This window comes from Melanostigma gelatinosum (assembly GCF_949748355.1).
Source record: "Melanostigma gelatinosum genome assembly, chromosome: 19".
Taxonomy (NCBI): domain Eukaryota; kingdom Metazoa; phylum Chordata; class Actinopteri; order Perciformes; family Zoarcidae; genus Melanostigma; species Melanostigma gelatinosum.
This window is the reverse complement of record NC_136652.1, coordinates 6,192,580-6,209,079: the sequence shown is the minus strand read 5'-3', so window position 1 is coordinate 6,209,079 and position 16,500 is coordinate 6,192,580. Positions and strand designations below refer to the sequence as shown.

Genomic DNA, 16,500 nt, shown 5'->3' with positions numbered 1-16,500 from the left:
CATGCATTTGTTGGCCCACTTCAAACACAAGCTTAGTATGTTGTGGATTATTCATTTCCTTATTTCCCAGAAGGATCGTTGTTTAGGTTAAAATAGGTATGTTTATTTTGTCAAATTCCTGCGTGTGTCAAAGACATAAATAAGCTCCAGATTGTGTGCTTGGAAGAAATGCAGTGGCTCTAGGCAAAATGGATTCAAATATTTACCCACAAATTGCAGCAATAATGAGCTGTTAATGTGATGCAGTCTGCTTGCACCGGCTGTGAACACAAGTGCAGCTGTTTGCTTCAGTCAACGTGTGAAACAAGATTCTTCTCACTCTTGTAATACTGAATTCTTTCATCCCTGTAACGGGTCACACCTGTTCTTTTTCCATTTACATTTACAAGGGAAACCACAATTGGTCAATATGAAAGACCCCCACCACCACCACACACGCCTTCTCTCCCACACACATACCCTGTGCTTGGCCTTTAGGGTCATGGGTCTGATATTCCATCTGAGCCACCTTTCTCTGCCCTAAACAAGCTTTTCCAGTCTGTCAGCCTTATTCCATGGCAACCAGAGAAATAAAGGTCTGCAAAACAAAGACTCCAACAGATATAATGCGAGGAGTACAAATCTCCCTCCAGTGAATGCAACTAAATGCCTTTAGTTGTGTCAGAAACACTATAGGGAGGTTGTACCTACTCCATTTGTAGTGCAATATCTGAAATTGATCCTCAAGACTACATTTTAGCCCGAGGCCCCAAACAAAGTCCTGATAGAGTTTGGTCATCTGATACACATCTTTCACCAGTTAATTCCAGCTTGTTACAACTTAGGAATGATGGCTTAAACTAGACCTGTCTAGATTCAAGGATCATTTATTGTCCTTCTGCAACATAGGGTTGCGCAACAAAATGCAGTTGTATCCTAGCATTTATGTCACACAAGAAAAACAAGACAAAACCAAAACAGTTGTACATATTTTGAATTTGCCTCCTCTTTGATTCCTGCGCGGTCCGCTCGTCAAGTGCAGCCTGATCCGGGATGCCACGATCGGTCCAGGTCTCGGTAAAGATGACGGCACCATTTTCCGACCTCCCGTGGCTGGGTTAGCCTGAAGTCTTGTTTCATCCATCTTATTTTATTTTCCTGTGAAAGGACATCAACCAGGACTAGGCTGGGTAGTGGAGTTGCCTTAGCGCTTCTCCCTCTACGTAGATGCCGTGGGCGCTGATCGGTTCAAGTTTGCAGCACTTTATCCAATCCTCCACTTCCTTCCCCGATGTAGATGAGTGCATCTCTATTTCATACGCCATACGTGCTCCTGGAATAAATACGAAAAGACAAAAACAAAGCAAAAAAGTTCACGAGATATACCTTTGATCATGACAACAATGTTATCACCAAAATATGTGCACGAAATCTGGGAATACGGCAACTTTTCTACAACAAAGGCCAACAAGGAAACACAGTTTGTACACAGGCCAGACTCCCTCAATCTGATCACAGCAAATAACTTGGTGAGTATTCTGACCAATAGACATGATTGACAAAACTATTAACTGCTGGAGGAGGCTTCAGAGAATTCCCCACGGTCCGACTAACTCTTACTTTGAAGCATCCTTCCCCTTCCCCAGCCTTTTCTCCTCTAATTCATTCCTCTGCATATTTGAGAGGACTTTCGGTGGTAGACTGATCTCCCAACCCCCCCCCCCCAGCCCCCCAGTTCCCAGAACGTCTAAGCCTTACAATAAATCCAGACTTGCCAATTGTAGTCCAGCTGTTGGGTACGAGCTGTGCCACGGTCACAGACTGATGTGTGAGTTGATGTGAGCACAGGCTGGGGGCCGAACACACTGCTTCCTCGCACAATGAACCACCCAGAAGCCCCTGAAGTGTCTAATCCTTTCCCACCATTGTCCACATATTCCTGTGACCACTAATGAAAACAGTCATTCATACAATTGCAGTTTTCGTTGCTAATGCTGGAATTGGGGAGTCGGGTTCATTACTCTGGTTTGGTTTCCCTGGTAGTGCTGTTTGGCCTCCTTCTCCCCGTGCTGTTTGTGAAAACGGTCAGAGCCTTGTCTTGATGTGACTCACAGCTTGGATAGCGCTCCTCTCAGCGCCAGACTGTTCTCATTTTAACAGGTTTTTCCAAACAATCTGAAATGCGGCCCCCAGACTTGTGAAGCCTGCTCGGTAACTCTCAGCCTTCTCTGTTTTGCTAAGTTGTGCCCTTTTAGAGGAAATCTTGTATACTTGTTGAACCTGTGTCACTGCTTGGATGGACAGTGGATCCCTAAAGATGAGCTCTTTGTTTGATTTGAGATTAGCCTGCTCACATCTTTTTCTAAATGGATGATTTTGACCAAACCGGAGCTTGTCACATTGGATCACCGCCCGAGATCACAGAAGGCAGTATTAAAACATTGAACAGAGTTATTTTCAGCACAATCCATGAATTATTTCTGCAGCTGTCCGACTTCTTCCTTTTTTTTTCATCTCAGACAAAACATTTGCTGTTGTCTGCTTGTAGCGTTTCCCTAAACACAACCTTTTCCTGGACTACAGCTTCTCTCAAGAGAGATGAAAAAGTGAGACGGGAAGTAAATCGATTGGAGAGCAGCCGTAATGGCTCCAGCGTTGGATAGTTTTGCCCGGCACCATCGCTGCCTTCAATGGTGCAAAGTTAATGTGAAGAGGCATTTGGCAGATGGCTGCCTTCTCTTTATATTTTGCCTTCTTGTGATCTCTCCACAAGGCACCAGAGGCACAGAAGGAAGCAAGGGACACAAAAAGACCCATTAGAAAGTCCTCTAAACCTGTGTTTTGGTGCTGAAACTCCTATTTGTCCCTCAACCCCTGCTGTGAACAGGACTGTGCTGTCTTTAGCCACTGAAGGTGTCTCAGCTTTGACGAGGTCAATATTGAGCAGCATAATGGAGGAGAAGACGGATGATCTCTGACTTGACCTGTCACACAGCTTTTTATGTAAGATCTGGCCAGAATTTTCCCTTAAAAAATGTAATAAATGATCTAACAATATCTGTCTATATCTATATATCTATCTCTATATATCTATATCATGTCATATACTGTATATCTCTACATATATATCTCTATATCTCTCTATATGTGTGTGCACTGACTCAACCACTGATACTGGCTGACGAGCACAATGCCAAAAGTGCAAAAATTGCAAGTGACAGTTGGACAGACAAGGCCCAACAGTGTGCAATGTCTGACAGACTGTCTGCTGTGTTGTATCAGCGCCCAGACGATGATGAGGATGACGATGATGATGATGGCTGGTGTCTGCCAGATGCAAGAAGCCTCCCAATGATATTGGTAACCTTTTGTTTCTTATATAACATCACTGCTTGCGGCTGCTTCTAGCAGGGCTATTTTGTGTGAACGTTAAATCAGTCAGTCGGTTACTGGGACGTGGGCGACTAATATTTAGCAAATGCTATTGTTGAGGTACTGCTATGAAACACTGGGCAGTACCCCCGAGGAGCCATTGGCTCTATTGTATCCCAGCTGCATGTATGAGGTTGCCTAAACTAATTAGTGTTATTTGTTCAGAGATACTCTAATTAGGACTGACAGGGAGGGGTGAGAGCTTTTCCACCTGCTTACGGGAGAAAAAGAGCAGACAAGGTCAATGAAAGCAGACGCACCTTGACCTGCAACATGGGAGCCTGTTTCCCACACACACAGGGACTTTACGCGGATTAAAGCAGAGAGATGCGTGGCCAGCGAGCTTTCCAGCGTCATCTGTTGAACTGAATACAGGCCCTAATTGGGGAAGATCCCCTTTCTATTGGTGGGAAGATGTAATCATCTTAAAAATGTATTCGTGGTCCATGTGAGTCATTGAATGCAATGTTTTGGCACAATCGGCCAGATAGAGAGCTATTCACTTCTTGGTTTGCATTAACAAAGCAGCTACTTATCTTGACTCTGCTTATATGTAGATTTTGGTCTCACAATACTGGTACCAATACCGATACTTTTTGATAGAATAACCTATATTTTAAATTCATGTTTTCACTTCTTTATTGACTTTTATATTTATTTTACAGTAAGTCAGTCTAACTTCCAGGCTACACTGTTTAAAAAAGCCTTTATTTTTTGCCTATTCATTACAGTTTGCTATTTGATCCCAACCCTGGCCTAACGCACAGACAGAAAGATACTATAGCAGAGAAAAGAATAGGCAAGACTGCCAGTTTCACTAAAAACCAAAGCCATGCTGAGATCATTCCTGGTGTAACTGGACTGAACAGAAATTCAAATAATGTTTTTTATGAATGTAATGATATCATTAGAAGCAGTTTTAGACAGGCACTGACGAGATTATCTGCTAAAGTATCGATACTAGGGCTGGTGGATATGGCCAAAGTCTTCTATCCTGACTTTGGTTTTTTCATATCTTGATATAATATATACAGTATATCACATTGGCTGGTAATTTAACAAATAAATCATCCATATAAATTAAACCACATGGTAAAGCAAGCTGTGTGGCAAACCTTGCAGAAGATGAGGTTTTCTGGTCCACGTCTTTTTGTCGCCTAACCGCGTCCATACGACAGAAGTAGCTCCCACTGAGGTATGAGCTCCTCCTGCTCTGACCCTTCGCTCCAGCTCTGCTCTCATGTACGAGGAACGCAACTCGGCGTCCAAGTGACGTAACTATTGCTGTAACACCCGTTGGGCCGCCGGTTTTTATAAATAATGAACATTTTTATAACGATATTCTGACGATAAATATCGTCATATCACCCAGTCCTAATGGATGTGTGGGACATCGAACGAAAATCCATTTGACTTGTTATTAAAGTGCCTGATTTTATCACCAAGGGGCCCAGGTAAGCAATTTGTTTATGAAAAACATAATTTCCCTCCGTCAATAGGCCGAGGCTATTGAAGAGTATGTATGAAGGTTGACAAACTACCTTTAGAAAATGTAGGAAGAGGAAAGAAAAGACATATTTCCAACATGATTTCCGTAACAGAGCAGACTTTATTAGGTTTTGTTCATCACCCACCCCTCAGCCACAGACATATGTATGTGCAGTTCACTGCTTAGCAATCTTTCTCATTCATTCGCTGCAGTCAACAACCAGTGTGTATTGCTCCGGAGAAGTTGCTTTGTCACTCATTTTCAAAAATTTCTTTGGAAACCAATTGCTGCAGCGTGATGCGTCACCGTCTAGTAGTAGGAATCCATGATGCGCCTCGCGCTCATGAACCTCATGCTGCCCATGCCTCCCATGCCGCCCATGCCGCCCATGAAGTTTCTGTACTCTCCGGGCCTCATGTACATCATCCTTCCTCTGTAGTGGGGCTGCTCGTACATCAGCCAGTTGCCGTCCATCACGTTGCAGGACATGCAGTTGGCCATGCTGTGGCGGTCCATGACGTTCTCGCAGTCCTCCATCAGCTCGTGCATCTGACCCTGGAAGTTGTCCCTCTCGTAGATCCTCATCCTGTAGGAGCCCCTGTGCATGGGGATCATGCGGCAGGACCTGATGCCGTCGCTCATGCCCATCATGCTCGTGTAGTCGGCGTACTCGCCCCTCCTCATGAAGTACTGGTTCCCCATGAAGTTGGTGCGGTCGTAGGCCATGAAGCAGCCGCGCTCCACCCTGCAGGAGTGGCAGCGGCTCATGTAGGAGGACATGTCGGGGCAGTCGTTGTTGCACTCGTAGGAGCGGCCCTGGAAGTTCCTGTCCTCGTAGAAGACGATCTTGTTCATCATGTTGCTGGAGGCCATCTTTGCCAGATGTTGTCAGTAGATGCTGCTGCTGCTGCACTTAGAGCTGAACTGCTTGTCTAACTGTCGGAAAACCTTCCTTTTTATACCTGACAAGCAGAGGTCCCCTTTGTGAAAACAGGCTGACCCAGCAACATGCCATAGAAGCCCATGGAGCACTGAGGGTTGTCCAAATTTGCAGCGGTTCACCCAAAAGACCTGTCGGACAAAAGGGTTAACACGCAAAACAATAACACCTTTTGTAACACCTGCAAAGGCTTGCATCACCGCAGTGCACAAAACCCATCTTTGGCTTTGGAATTTTGCTTTGTGTCGGAGTTAGCAGCTAAAGGTGTTTGCCACATCGTCTGTTAATATTCCCACATTCCAACAAACTCACATTGTATATGATCACTAATTGAATGTTTCAGTGTAGTCACTAAAATAACTCCTACAAAGAACATTTGTGTGTTGAGGCTTTCTGTTAATCAAGTGGCTGTTTCAACACGTGTTTTGGTTACATACTGACAGCATGACGTATCATTTCATTACATTAGAATGATTGAAAATAATTTGTCACAGTGTTAATTAAAGTAATAGTATGTAAGTGTCACGATATGTCTTGTAGTCTTTTAAAGTAAAATGAGGTTAACAGTGTGTCCTGGATGATAAAACATTCAGTTACATCGGCTGGTGTCTTGATCAATACAAGTGTCGCTACTAGTTGATTCTTAGATTCAGGATGGGGGTCTGCACGCTTGATTAAGCCCCCTTTGTGGAACCGTTTGCTTGGTTTTCATTAACGAAGCACAGGAGGCATGTGATAGCTCCACGGGAACAAAAGGAAGTCGGTGGAAAACCAGTATACCAGGGATTGTTGTGCACTGACTATTAGGCAGTGACTTAACTGTTACATAGGTCAAAATGATGAAGCCAAAAACACTCTCTGTCCACTTACTGTCTCACACTTCCTCTTTCTACCCTCTCGGTGCTTTGTCTCTAACACGTATCACATTGGAGTTCTAAAACAAGGTTATTAATGAGAATGAGCCTGCCCACACTGAGGACAGTCCGTCCGGTTGACGGTCGCAGCGGAGAGCTGGAGCCCACGTCCCTGCCTGGGCACAGGGAGCACTTAGTCCAAGGCCACAGGAAGCAGCAAGGTCCCGGCGAGGGGGATGTGTGAAGTTCAAGGCCGGAGCCGTGAACTACCTTCACCCCTGTCTCGATGTGTCAGCCCTGTGATTGACTGGTGACCTGTCCAGGTTGTACCCCACAACTGGCCCAATGTCAGCTGGGTTCAGGCCCGGCAACCCCCCGTGATCCTGTAAAGGATAAGCAGCTATTGGTCATGAGTGGATGGACTGAAGGAGGTTGATGTAGAATGGGTGAATTCTTTTGGATGACCTCCGCTACGGGAACTGAAGGTGCATAACACGAGATTTGGAGCATTTCGGTTGCCTCTTAATGGCTCTCATTGCTCTCAACAAAGCAAGGAGAAGCTCAGATAACAACACACACAAATGTTGAAAATCAACGGGCAGCCACCCAGTGTAGAGAAGCCAACTTAACATACTAGGCATAGCTCTAAATGCAGAAAAGCTGCCATTACCACAGAAGAAGATGTGGGTGACTCGAACAGACTCCAGTTTCATGCAAACTGTGACCGGATCACTTTCACTTCTTGTTGGTTGCAGTGTTGCTTGGCTCAGCATACCGCTCCGTTTCTCCCCAGCTTTGCGGCTCAGATGTTTTCCACCCTCGGCCACGACAGCGAAGATGAAAGCGTTTACAGCCCTCGTCCACGCAGGACTTGGAGCAAATGAGGCAGATCGTGTTTAAAAATAAGTAAATAAATAACAAAACAAAAAAAAGGTTTTACCCAAGATGAAGACTCCCCGAAGCCCATAACGCTCAGGGGCTCGGCTTTATGTCGGGGGAGGTGTTGCAATCAGCTGACTGAACCATAACAAGTGGATGTTATCATACTGCCAAAAAACATTTTTGCTGTGTGGCCACCCCATTAAACTCAACACGGTAGTTAAACTGAGTTATGGCGTCTCTGGCTGCTGTTCCAGGTTGAGCAAAACCGCAAAAGTCAGCACAAAATATTCTCCTGCGGTGGTTGTCCACAGAAAGTACAGGGTGTCGAAGAGACTGAGCAGAGGAGGAATTCCTGTGCTTTGGGGAATGTGCCTCGACTCTTACCATCCCTGTATAAGGTCTCCACTCTGGGCTCAGGGCTGTGAATGGTGGCGGGATTAGCATTAAGAGCAAGGGAACAGAAAGATTAAATCAGCGTAAATTAGGAAACTGGAATGGAACCTGAAATTGCTTCATTTAGCCACACCCACAGGTTGATCTGTGTCGCTGCTAATATGTATTATTTTTTCTGCATTCCAGCATTGGACAAGACCCAGGCTTGTATGTTCATTGACAGGATTGCATTTAAAATGTAATATGTTATGTGTGTAAATGAACAAATAGACATTCTAACATGTGGTCATGATAAAAGTTCAGTTGTCGTTTGCAGCGCGCGTCCATTTTTGCCGTCAGGGCCATTCAGTCAGAAAATACAATCACTTTCTGACCTCATCCCTTTCAAATTGAACACTTTCTTTTCATTAATGTTAACCTCCAAGAGAGTGTTTGAACACTTGGTTCGATTAAACAGAATGACAAACCATTCAGGAGACGGGCCCTCAAAGTTGACCCATATTGGAATGCTTCATCCTTCAGTTCATCAACGCCTTCAGGTCGGCCTGTTACGTTTTCCTAATTTGAACATTCAAACCTTAGAAACAGCATCTGACGTGTGACAGGGAGAGGTCGAGAGGACAACATTTCTTCTTCCTGAAAAAATCCTTCGAAACTCAGCTTCCAGCTGAAACATTCTCCGGACATTGTAAGTAGTATCGTTGTCATAATATTTGTCAGAAATATTTCTGTAAAGACACAATACCACTTGAAAATGACACATACTTGCAATCTTGGAAATCGACCAAGTGAACAAGCTCGCATGCGGAAACTGAAATCCCAGAGTGTGTGTTTTAAGGGCCGGGAGCCAACAAGGTTGAGCGGCACAGCTGTTGATACAGGATCGGTTCACTGATTAACTGAGCTCTGATAACAAGTGTCCGGCTCAGTGTGTCGAGAGACCCGACTGACATGCTGCCTTCTCAGGGCCAACCGACACAGCGCAGCAGCAGCAGCAGGGGACTGAATGTTAACTTGTCATACAGAGTAATTGCTGCTCATTACGCTGCACACAGCTGGAGACCAGCCTGGCCTGCTCCTACAATCTAGCTGCTGCTCTTTAAGCAGCACACCCAGGAACTCCATCTCCAACAGTTCAGGGAACAGCTGTTTTATTGTTCTGCGAGAAACTTCAAATCCTACATTTGAGTGACGTACGGAAAGCAAAAATGAGTGCTTGTGTTCATGTTTGTTTTGCATGTGTATTTGTGGTTGTATAGAGCTTAAAAGGGGGGGGGGGTTTAGAGCTGAGTCGTTATGTTACTCAGAGTTCCTTGACTTCTCATCATGTTGTACAATCAGAAAGGAACTTGGATGCAGTGAAAGCACTTCCTCTAAATGCTCATATGTGGAGTTTCAGAATCAATTCAGCCAAACATGAAAGTGAAAAGTTTCATTGTACAATTCATCCTTTTATGAAGTATTGTGTAGCTAAAGGTTTCTTTTCTTCAACAAGATGCTCAAGGGCTAATTTAATGTTTCAACAACAATGATCCTTTGTTAGGTGTTGATAAAAGTTTTGACAAAAATATATATTTTTCTTCAACTGCAACTTCACCTCAGGCTGCAGTTAAATGCTGAAAACAAAAGAAAATAATGCAACTGGCCCTCGAGTTAGGATTGTTTTATTAAAATAGAAGTTCAGTCTGTTTAAGTGTTTATGCCGAATGAAGTTGAAGTGTCGATTGAAATGAAAGGTCCAAAATGAGTTGAGGCATCACAGAAAAGAAGGTTGAAATGTCGGTAGAAGTGGAAGCGACAAAAGGAGCTGGAAGTGGACGTCCTGAAAGTAGTGAAGGTGAAAAGTGTAAAAACTTAAAGATGTCGGTTGAAGTGTGAGCACTGAAAGCAGTTAAGTATCACTTGAAATGTATTTGTTAAAGAAGTTAAGTATTACATCAAGTACTGAAAGTGGTTGACACACCCTTCACTTTGAGGTGCAGAAGTTTTTAAATTATGATGTACGTATATATGCTTTTTCCCCCTTTACAATGTTTTTATGCTGCACTGCAGAACAAGTGGAACCAGTTGAAGTGTAAGCGCTGTAGAGTTGAGGTAGCAAGTACTGAAAGGACATAAACACTAAAAGTAGATGTCTGTTTTCACTTTGATTGGCATCATTCAAAAACTAAGTCCTGTCGCCATTCCTTTTGTGTTTGGGCTGTTTCAAAATTTTGATTTGATTTGTGAGTAAAAAGTGGAAGTATTTTTGTTGATGCAAGTATTTTTGTGTTCTGCTGCACTGTCAAACTACTAGACCCACTCAGATACTACTACATGTGATTGCATTATGCATCTTTGGCTCAACCAGGCTGTTTCTGGCCTAGTCTGCATTATCAGGTAGAAACGGCAGAAGTTTTCTGAAGAAAAAGTATGTGTTCGCTGCTAAAAAAGATGCTGTTTAATTATCCTAAAATTACAGTTAAAGTGGAAGTCCTGCAAGGATTTGAAGTTTCACATTATTTCTGAATCAGTTCATGTGAAACAGCTGTCAGTAGTCTAAATGTCGGAAGGAGCTTTAACGATCAGTTGAAGATAGCCTAAAAAAACGTTCAAGTGTAAAAACTGAAAGCAGTGTAAGTGTTTTTTTCCTCCAACTAATGCTGTGATGGAACCATGACGTCGGCACAAAAAGGGTCTATGGGATTGCACATTTATACGTTTAGTCTATCATAGAGAGAAATTACAGCCCTGAATGTAATCTAAAGAAAAGTTGAGTTTGGCTCGTCACATCTCATATATCTTGAGTCTTTGATACAAAGGTGCAGTGAGACAGCGGGGCAGCACACAGTCGAGCCCAGGTTCAGCACTCCCGGGGCGCGGCGTCCACAGAGGTCTCAGAGCATCAGCGGCAGCCGGGGAGCTCATGTGTTGGCTCGTCCATAGAAGCTCAGCCAGCCGTTCCTAACGAGGGCGCTCCGTGACGTCTGCGCTGATTATGCGCCGCTCCTCTCGGCAGTCCCGGGGGAACGAGTGTTGACAGTCTCTTTGTGTCGCGAATACAGGTTGACCCCTCGGGGGGGTCAGGGGAAGAGTTGCACTGTGATGTCACAGGTCAGCACGTGTTGCCTCTAAAGTGTGAGGGAAGGCCTGTCCGGAAGTACTTTACTGAAAGAGAACGCTTCCATCATGAAAAGAATACAAATTAAAATGTGAGACTTTGATTGTGAGGCTCATTGCATCTGTAAACACTGGCTGAACATCGTGAAGATTTTATCACTCTTGTTTTGTTTTACTATTTGAAGTATGTGTGGCTAAAATAAAGGAGCTGTTTTTTTCCCACCCAGCCTTATGCAATCAGAATAGTGATTGTGCTTAATTTACCCTCTTAAGCGCAGTTCGCACAGTTCTAGTATTTCCTGGGGGCCTCTAGCAATTTGTAATAATTGCAGAGGTCGCCTGTGATCTTAATCCCGTGCAAATCTGCCATGTCTGTAATTCGTCAAGTAGACTGCAAATGACTTATATATTTCACCAAACACAGATGTCATGTGATAATATAAGTGATTTGGGGTCGTATTTTTTGAAAGTTTTGACGCCATTTTGGATGCAAATTCAAGAGGCTCGTCTCGCTAAACAGCATGGAGACTCGCTCCCACAGACGAATACATGAAATCAAATATAAAAAATAATAGAAGCAGATGTTACGCAAAGGCTTGACATCATCTCTGAGGGATAATAAATGATAAAATACAGACTTTAGAGGCCCAGTGGTGTTTGTAACAACTGACATTGTTTTAAGTGAGACGTTTACTCACGGGTCTGGTGTTTTGTGTCCCGTGTGAAACCAAAGGTTGAGTTGTTATGTTAAGTCACGTGATCTTCCGTCACTGAGTCACATGGCGTTTCATCTGATCCTCAAGTTACGTTACAGGCGTTTTTGCCTTATACGATGATGTTTTTTCTAACCCTAACCCAAAGTGTTTTTGTTGCCGAAACCCAACCGCCACACAAAATGAACCATGTGTTACAACATTAACCCTTTGCGCCAAGAATTTAGGGGAAAGGCTGCCCCTGGCATCATTACTAAAGTGGCGCGGGGCCTCTGTCAAACATGACGAGTTGGGAATTGTCAAATAGCGGAGAACATTTTTAGCAGTTTCTGGGATCCCCTTTTTTGTACTGCATGCAAACAGTAGAACAAGCATTGGAGAGTCAGAAGCTGAGCAAAGTGTCTCAGTACTGCCACTGAAGTTTGCTAACATTCGTCAACATTAGCTGCTGGTCAAAAGCTATAGAAACAAAACGCCTGACCGTATTGAATTTGGACAAGGGAACATTTTATTATATACAAGTTTCATTTGTCATTTTTCATTCAAGAAGTTACATTGTCCTAATCTTAGTGTTTTTCAATCATCCAGTAAAACTAAATGTGAATAGCAGAGCCTTGAACACAGGGAATTGTCATGTTCCTGACACGGCTTCAGCTCATAACATAAGAAAAGCATCTACTGTGCTTGTGTGACCACCCCCCCCCCTTCAACTGGCACAGCCTATTACACGAGAGGTATTGTTTGCATGGGTATGCATATGCACACAAGCACATATATCGTATGTACAATGGAACGCATGTCCACCAGTGTGGGCTTGCTGTGTTCTGGTTCACGACACTGTTTACCCCCTTGTGAAGAAGGCTGGATGAGGACAGTCAGTCAGTCGGTGACTTGGACTGTCTGACACTTGGTCAAGAGCCGGATTGCCATGAAAATTCTTTATGTATATTATGGTGACAGGATGATTCCTAGCACTTGGTACGGAGGTAACGTATCTCAAAAAGTAACTATAAGCTGTAGCTATTCGTGCTCCCCACAGGATGCATCCTTTTGAGTATGTTCAGAGGGAATGGGAAGCTCTAGAAAGAAGTAGAAACACATTTATCCCTGTATTTCTTGGAATTACAGTCATGTGGGACAGTTCTGCAGCTCAGGATTTATGTCTAGTGCAAGGATTCAGTGCCAGCGTTTGAAGTAGAGTGAGTTCACTTTGCAATACAACAGTTTTAACCACCTAACTATTTTAGTAACCTAAACTAAACGTGGACACAACAACTGGTCTCCGGTGTCAGAGAACTGTGACTTGCAGGTCCTACCGTCCAACCCGATGCCCTCTCCATTACATGTTCAGTGTAAGGATGGTACACATTCTGGAATAGAGCTGCCACTTTTAGGTTGAAATTCAAACTTTCGTTCGAACGTGGGAACATTTTTTTTTTTTTTTTTTACTTTAATGACTTCAAAATGTACAGTGCACAAAAGACGCTCAGACGTACTCTAAAGAGCTAGGACGTCCGCTAAGGGCAGGAGGGAGGTAAGGCCGATGCGTCAACCAAACTCAGGACTTTCACCCAGGGGACCGGAGTCCCCCGTGAAACCAAAAGTCGAGTCGTTTTTGCTGACGACATTACGTCACATGACGCTGTGCCACTGGCGCATGACGTTACGTCCGTGGCTTAAGCTACGTTACAAACATACTTAATCCAACCCAAACCATGATGTTTTTCGAACCCGAACCAAATATGTTTGTTGTAAACCCTAACTGCCTTGGTTTCATAATGTTGACCACATGTTACAAAGTTAACCTTCTAGGTCAAGATCAGGCCGCAGCCTAGGAAATGACCCTAATTCCCACTTGATTCCTTCCCTCAGTAAACATTGTAAACATGAGTTTTGGGACTCTATCGCTAGTTTCAAGTCTTGAATGTCCATTTAGATTAACGTAGACCATAAAACAGGGTATGCTTCAGGGAGATCTACCTTGTGATTGACAGGTTGGTCCAGAGCCGTACACGGCGTCTCTACTTCACTCCTCCGCAGTCCAAATATGGTCACTTCCATTCACCGGTTGCAAAAAGCCAAGATGGCTCCGGCCAAAAAACATGAACACGACGGCCAAAATGCCGAAGTCAAGGCTTCAAAACCGCAGTCCAAAATCCAACGGGTGACGCCTATTCTTATATACCAGTCCATGGTCAATACGCAAAAGGCTGCCCTTTGTGCTGTTATAGTTGCTGCTATTGACCAAGCGACAAAATATGAAGAGTAGGGATAACATCAGGTTGCAGACCTGCCTATTACCCTTATTTACATGTCAGTTTGACTCATCCAAACCTTTTGAAAAAGGTATACCCCTATTCTGGATGGGAAAAAACATGTAATCCAGGCAGCAATTATGTTCGACAAAGCAAATTAATGGATTCATAACATGGATAGCATTGTTCAGCCCTGTCTTTCCTAAAAAACACAGTTGAGCGCTGGAGGGACATGAGCTGGAGCTCTTTGGAGTAAGTACAGCCTTGAAAATGCCCAATCTTCCGATGGCAAGACCTGGCAACACAGCGGTTCCATGCTGGCACAGAGGGGGTGGCAGTGGAAAGAAAACTGTGGTGTTCCTCCGCTGTTCCCCATCCTTCACTTTGGTAACTGTAATTACGTCCCCACATCCTGATGTGAAGCAGATATGCACCAAGAGCTTTTAATAGGCTTTGCAGAGAGCAGGAGGACAGCCATTCATTCAAGATGCTGAGTGTGCAGGAAGTGTCCGCCGCAGCTCCTGGTGCACCTCATGCTGCCAACCTTGAGTTTTAGGACCGAGATGCCTCTCCTGTCTGACACTTTCTCTACAATCAGAACAAAGTGAAAGATCAAGTAGAGCAAGTAGAAATGTTTGGACTTTGTCTGGACTTACTTTAGATTCTGGAGTTTGTGGGAGAAGATACAACTACTCTACTCCGCTTGATTTATTTCATTTGTTTTGTTTTTAACGCACTGGTATCGGATCAGTACTCGGCATTGGCCTAGACACAAGTTCGGGTACCAGAATCGGTATCGGGAAGGAAAAGATGGCATCGGAAACATCTGTACTTACATGACAGCCTTTCCAAACCTGGAATAGCTTTTCAGCTATTTAAAACAAATTGTTTGCTGACTTGCAAATGGAAAATGCTGTCTATGTGGCACAAAAAGTAGCCAAACGGTGGTTGGAAAAGAGGATATAATACTATGATTAGGCATACTTTTTGTCTATTTGTAGAGGACAACTTCCTCTGTAATTGCAGAGGTAATATTCAAGTTTCCTCCCACGTGTTGCCTTATGATTGAAGAAAGAATAGAACTGGATGAGCTCATGAATTCAATAAGCAACATGACCTCATTGGTGAAGCTCAACGTCACTGAAAATAGAGGGTTTGTTTTATACAGAGAATATCTGGCTCTGTTATCACTGTATGTGGTCGACACGTTTTCTGTGTGTTGGAAAACATGCCAATGTAGTGTGGAATCGGCCACAAAGAATGCCGAACACCTCCAGTGTTTCCAGAAGGGGACTTACAGGGCCACGTGTGGCACAGTCAGACTGACAAAACCACAGCAATGCAGACGTGGGTTTCGTTTTCCCAGGCTCCACATGCACTCTGGCAAAGACGGAATACATAGAACTTAGCAGGACGTGTCTAAAAGTCTAAAACAAAGTGTCTTATTATCTGAAGTTTGTCTTAAAACAATACTCGCATGCCCATATGTGTGTTTTGACAGAGTTAGTGGTCACTTTGAGTTTCCCTTCTCTCTTCACTGGCCCCGAAGGGATCCATAGCTAAGTGAATTCCAATGGGGGACAAAGTCCACAGACCTTGCTCTGTGCAGAAATGCACTCTGAGATTCAGCGGAAGCTAATGTGTGGGAGTTGGACAAATGGAGGGGACATCTTTAAAAGGACATCCCCAGTGTAGCTACCATTGTGGTCCCTGAGCTCTGGACCTAGGGGACTTTCACCACAGGCTACTCTCTCTTTGGTTGTTTCTTTTTAAGTGAAAGCTGTTTTTGTTGCATTAGAAACATTGTTTTTAGTGACTCGTAACTCGAAAAATCGTAAATCAAGTCAAGTCTTGAGACCGTTTATCAGTTATTCAAATAATAATAATGAAACAATAATTTGAATCTGTAAAATCGTGGATACTTCATAGAAATTCAATATTAAAGGACTTTGAACGGCAAAACACAATGTGATCGATGTGACACAATATTTCTGTCACATTTATTTATTTTTTTCATAATTTTTTTTACATCAAACAATAGATAATGCTACCTTGTTCATATTGATATTAGTGTAAAATCAGTATTGTGAAGGCCTTCATACACGGGGGGGCAGCCAGCTTGGTGAGTTCACCATTGTGTTTTGGCACTGATTGTCAGAAGTGTATTCTATGACGACTTCGAGTCCATCGCTTATATAACGTTACATCAATGCTTGTTTTTGAGTTTGAATGAAGTCTGTTTGGTGACACTTTACAGCACCAGTTGTATTAATTCAATCACACATCTGGAGATCTGCACTCCACTGAGTGCACCTTTCTAGTTCATTATGATTTATGACTCGTATACGCCACATAGTGACACTGTGTGTCAAGTTCTGCTCGTAACCTTTTATCTACCTCTGAACACCCCCCCCCCCCCCCCCCCCCCAGTCCGACATCTCTAGAGAAAGGAGGCGGAATGGTA

General features: G+C 43.7%; 1 protein-coding gene across 1 annotated transcript; it reads right to left on the bottom strand.

The window, feature by feature from the left end:
* Positions 1–5,209: 5,209 nt before the first annotated feature.
* Positions 5,210–5,773, bottom strand: LOC306793338 (gamma-crystallin M2-like; the record flags this gene model as incomplete). The annotated part of the gene is made up of 1 exon (XM_079290911.1): positions 5,210–5,773. One exon carries the CDS (start codon positions 5,771–5,773, stop codon positions 5,210–5,212), a length of 564 nt encoding a protein of 187 aa, XP_079147037.1.
* Between the last annotated feature and the right edge of the window lie 10,727 nt (positions 5,774–16,500).